Consider the following 5,292-nt stretch of genomic DNA (forward strand, 5'->3'; position numbering starts at 1 on the left):
TCCTGCTGATGCTATCGTTAACAATAATCGGCGATCTTCTACGTAAACATTGAAATGTTAACGATTTACATGAAAAGGTACTCGTTATCATTTCAACTTGATCGTTTTCATACGTTCGTCGTTGAACTGTTAACAGATCGACGTTGACAGGAAAAGAGTCTTTAGAGATTGGTTTAGGTATATTATAATTGAAATATATATAACAATAAAGGGTAGTTGGGTCCAACATATAGTTGCATGTTTGTGCAGGCAATAGAAATATGGTTGGTTAATTTAAGGGAGACATAAAACATGAAGGATAGACAATCTCTGAGTAGGAATATTATTTTTTTCAGCCATATGGTGTCAATCAGCCTGGACCTACAGTGCACTATGAAACAACCGGTACAACAGGGAATAAAGAACTGAGCACAGGTAAATGAGCCAGAAATGTAGTTACAAACTATTGTAGTAAGAATCCTTAAGTAGCAGTCTTCAAGAGACTTCTTTGGGTTGGTTCTAGATAATGACAAGAAGAAATTGTCAATTTATTTTCAAGAAAGTTGAATAGTGCCATCAATAGTACTACAAATAGAAGAATTTTAGCATTTGTAACTTTTGATTATTTAATTTTGAAAGATATTTTTCATTTTTGTCATTACAGGTGCTCAGCTTTCGCAGTCCGCATACTACTCACTACAAATTCCATCTGTGTTTATGGGTCTTGGTCAAAATCCAAACTTTGTTGATACAGTGTCTACTGCCATACCAACAAATAATGTATGTGGTAATTAATATAAGGAAAAATTGTAAAAAAATAACAAAATACCACTAAAAAAATATGGACACACCAAACCATCATCGGCAACACCTATGAGTTCCATACATTGCATTACAAAAGAAAGGCCCGGCCCTCTGCCTCTCCTCTATCACAATCCTTGATCCTTCACAGACAGAGTTTAAGTCCATAGCATTGAATTGTCTCTAGTAGGCTCTCTAATTGTTTAAATTGTTTTTATTTTTTTAGAGTGAAATTAGATCCAAGGATACAAATTCCATTATTCCTAACTCCATTCTTATAGTAATACCACTACCGCCAACGCATCCGGCATCGTAAGTATTGTGGGAGTGTACTGATTTTTTATTTATAAGATATTCAACTTTTCTTTATTTTGGAAAATTCATTTATATCAAACGTACAGAAAAAGAAAAAAAGAGGATTCGCATACGCCAAGCTTAAATATATAGGATACTTCATCTACAATACATTTTTTGAGTTATGAAGCAAGAATATTACAACTATTCAACATATGTTGCATGAAATCATAAATAAAAGGAAGCCACCATGTTCAATAAACATCATACTGGTACTACTGCTGCTAGGGACATTCAGTATACAGCGCAGAGCAATTAAGAGATCTAATTTGCAATTACTGTACTGGCTTCGAATGTCACTGCACCAAAAAGTTTAGTAATGGAATCTCTTAGTATTTAGGAGTAGATGATTTAATTTGCATTTTGAGAACATCATATGGGAAAAGATTCATTTGTGTGTATAGGGATAGGGCCATCACATAGGCTCGGAAAAAGCTGTTTGGAAATTAGGGGAAGACAGGGGATTAAGAAATAACTAAATGGGGATTGAAAGTATGAAAACCATGACAACCAAATACATTACACATTTATTTTCAAAGTAAAAATAAAGTACAAAATGAATATATACACACCAGCTAGATAAGGAATTTTTCAATTAACTATCAAAAATAAATTGTCGAAATAAAAAAAAAATTGTATCAGAATCATGCACGTTCTCCGCGTATTCTGCGTGCGAGTTGGATATCCTTCGGCATGATTGTTACCCTCTTTGCGTGAATAGCACACAAGTTAGTATCTTCAAACAGCCCGACCAGGTACGCTTCAGCAGCCTCTTGAAGAGCCAAGACAGCAGAGCTTTGGAAGCGGAGATCAGTCTTGAAATCCTGAGCGATTTCTCTGATGAGACGTTGGAACGGTAGCTTACGGATCAAGAGTTCGGTGCTCTTCTGGTAACGTCGGATTTCACGGAGAGCAACGGTACCTTAAAAAACGTAATAGTCATTAACATTCATATAAAACAGTTTTGACTAAACTAGGCAAATACATTTCAAGTAAAAATCGAGGCAATGTACATCGGAAACCAAACGGAGTTTCTCAGGGTATCAGAGCAAGTTTCATGACTTGCATTATCAAATAACCTCCCCAAGTAATTCCTATGGTACTATCCTGGAACTTAAACGGAACAAAGGTCAAGACTGTATGAAGAAACGTTAATACCAACTACGAAAAATCTATCTTACCTGGTCTGTATCTGTGGGGTTTCTTAACACCACCTGTAGCCGGGGCACTTTTCCGTGCAGCCTTAGTTGCTAGTTGCTTCCTAGGGGCCTTGCCACCAGTGGATTTACGAGCTGTTTGTTTTGTTCTTGCCATGGCCCTCGGGAATAAAACGACTAGCTTTGATTTAAATGGCGGTGGACGTTTATGCGTTGTTGACAAAACTGATCGCGGCAGCGTGAAACGAAGATACTTATAGCAACAGTACAGGTGGCAAACGACGCCTCATTTGCATATGAAAGCCACTGAAATGCACGAGCAGTACATAGTATAAACAAAGGCTACTAGGCACTGGTTTAGGCATGGGCAGGTGATCAACTTTTCTATTTCCAGCGTAAGGGGGTACACGTGGCAACCTTTTGGAACTTCAATGTTTCGTCCGTAAATTATGTTGTTTCCCGTTAATGTTGCCGTTTTATCGCCGTATATGTCATGACTTTCATCATGGTAGGCTAAACAACCATAGGCTAAACAACCATAAGCAAAAATAAGTTTGTTTAAATACTCAGACTATATTAAAGACTCACAATTATGTTTGTTTTATCTTAAGGTGGGACGTTAAGCTGTTGATCACACCGGGTCAATCGGTATTTTTAACCGCGGGTGCTTTATTAGGAACCTGTCTATTCGTAGCCATGGTGATAGGACTACTTCATCTAAAAGAAAGGGTAACGTATATTTGTATACTTCATTTTTTAGTTCACTTCAAACTTTTATTTCTGAGGCATTTCATAAAATACAAAAAAATATTTTGTTTTAGTCGCACATACTGTAAGTTTGCCTTAACCTGGATAAAGCTGGTTTTCTAACGGTTGATGAATTGTTTGTTTCAGAGGCAAGACGAGAAAGAAAAGAGACAAGAATCACATAGGTTCCATTTCGACGCTATGTAAAGGGTGGGGGAGTTCCTTAAAACGCACAACTTTTGATAAAGCCCGTTTTTACCAAGCAAGAGAATACAGATTTAAATACCGTATTTTGGAAGAATGGAATCTTCTGGGTCCACTTTAAAAAAGAACCGATTTTGGAAAATTTTTAAAACCCAAACTGATTCAGGCCTGATCGTCAAACTGGTTTTAAAAATGGTCTCAATGGAGAAATGTTTAACTGCACGATCTTTTTTATACAATCGATTTTTCAACAGAAACGTGCCTTTAGTGAAAAAGTTAACTTTTCATCACGATGAATGGATTGAATTAATTCATCCGTGATAGAGATTATTCATCTAAATTTAAACGCAAGTGGAATAGCTCACGATTATTATCAGTTTAATCAACTCAGTCTTATTAAGGAAAACGGTAATTGGAACTTGGTCGACAGTAAGTCTCCATTATGAGCCTAGTTTAGGTCGTCCCAAAAGCGACAAATTGGTGGGGGAGGGATAACAAAAGGTGTGAAAGGTTTCTGTGACATTACGTCACATTAGCGGAAGAAATTCTTGTGGGTTCGTTTTTATTTTGTTTACAGTTTGATATAAGTAAAACGGAACAAACGATATAAAATCATATACCATTTTTATATTACAGTTAAAAAACTGTAATCCCATGGGGTATTGCTTTATTAAATTATTATAGATCGTATGATACGATGTTAAAAGTGTAAGCAATGACGTAAACCGCAACGCAAGCAAATTGAACAATAAATAACGATGTATTCCAACTGCCGCTTGTGATTGGTCAATTCGCTTGCGTTGCGGTTTACGTCATTGCGTTACGTCCTATTCTAGTGGGAATCAAGGTTGAAATTGTTTGTATATTTTGAATCTTATTTTTATATAGGGTCATCATACTAGGTATACGTTATTGCGAAAAGCACAGAGGGACACCTTGTTAAGGTTCATTCATAGCCAATTGATACTTGAACAGTATTACAGTATACTTGAAATATATTATATAAAAATAATATAATTTTGCAATTTGCTTAGGCCTACTTGATTTTGATTTGGTGCAATATAGACATTAATTTAAGCCTATACTTTTCAGTCTTTCAATATAAAATATAATTTTTCGAGGTTTTATTTCCGTATAGGTTTTTAGAATTAGTACAGTACATGGTGGACCAAACATTCATGCTTTATATTATTGTTTACCACAAATGCATGCAAATGCCCGACTCGACGGGAGAGTTGTCTGGAATTGTTTGTATTTTGTTCTAAATCTAAACTATATCAAGTACAGTATTTAAAGTGTTTATTAAATTTAATAAAAGAAATCTAATTTGCCTTGTTATTTTTCGGTGTCATGTTCATCAACTGTGTCGGGTTTCGATTCCCCGACAGCTAAAGCAGTGTATATTTATTAATATTAATGACTGACTTGACGGGAGTTGGGTCCGCAATGGGCTAACATTTGTTCTATATATAGGCCTATAATAATAACTGAAAATACACGTGCTGCAGTAAAGTGGGAAATTAATTAATTTATTATTTTATTTTATTTCATCAAAACCAACAGCAACGAAAGTTGCCACTTAAAGGTATGAAACAGAAAACAGATACCTATAAATACTGTATATGAAGCAAACTTAAATAAATAGCAAAAATAGTAAAAATTAGCCTATTGAGCACGATTATTTAAAATATGAATACAATGAGTATTGAATGAAGAATAACTATTGAAAAAAATATCCATATTTACATTTGACTCACTTAAATAGTTATACAAAGAAGGCAAACCCCTTAAAAGAAACTCTATTTGCTTTCTATTTTTTTATGTATTTTAAAAAACAATTCGTGTCAACAGCGTCGGGCATAGATTCCCGATTTAGGGACATTCACATCAGAGTATACAGCATTTTGTTAACCGGTGAGAAGTTTATTATTATACTCGGAACAGTACTACTGCATCAATATTATGATCGAAATCATTCAAGCGCAACTTCCCACGTGGTTTTAAATCATGTGACTTTCTACACCACCTGATTGAAACCGGTCATGCGGAA

The 5,292-nt window shown here is 35.2% G+C and overlaps 2 protein-coding genes across 3 annotated transcripts in view; one reads left to right on the forward strand and one right to left on the reverse strand.

Annotated features, from left to right (window-relative positions):
* Positions 1-5,292, forward strand: part of LOC144850114 (T-cell immunomodulatory protein-like) — a 98,050-nt gene that overhangs the window by 5,469 nt on the left and 87,289 nt on the right. Inside the window, exons 12-16 of one of the 2 annotated variants that reach the window (XR_013614047.1) lie at positions 336-414; positions 644-759; positions 1,007-1,092; positions 2,903-3,020; positions 3,186-3,357. Coding sequence is in view for 1 of the 2 variants with exons in the window: in XM_078707316.1 (XP_078563442.1) it covers positions 336-414; positions 644-759; positions 1,007-1,092; positions 2,903-3,020; positions 3,186-3,245 (459 nt within the window). In the remaining variant the exon portion in view is untranslated. Of the gene's footprint in view, positions 1-335; positions 415-643; positions 760-1,006; positions 1,093-2,902; positions 3,021-3,185; positions 4,564-5,292 lie in introns of those variants that run through there. The other variant, XM_078707316.1, reaches the window with a different exon arrangement.
* LOC144850118 (histone H3-like) lies at positions 1,650-2,528 on the reverse strand. The gene is made up of 2 exons (XM_078707321.1): positions 2,316-2,528; positions 1,650-2,056 (listed from the first exon to the last, which is right to left on the reverse strand). Exons 1-2 carry the CDS (start codon positions 2,446-2,448, stop codon positions 1,779-1,781), a joined length of 411 nt encoding a protein of 136 aa, XP_078563447.1. The 5' UTR covers positions 2,449-2,528; the 3' UTR covers positions 1,650-1,778.

Source organism: Antedon bifida, chromosome 8 (assembly GCF_963402885.1).
Source record: "Antedon bifida chromosome 8, ecAntBifi1.1, whole genome shotgun sequence".
Taxonomy (NCBI): Eukaryota; Metazoa; Echinodermata; class Crinoidea; order Comatulida; family Antedonidae; genus Antedon; species Antedon bifida.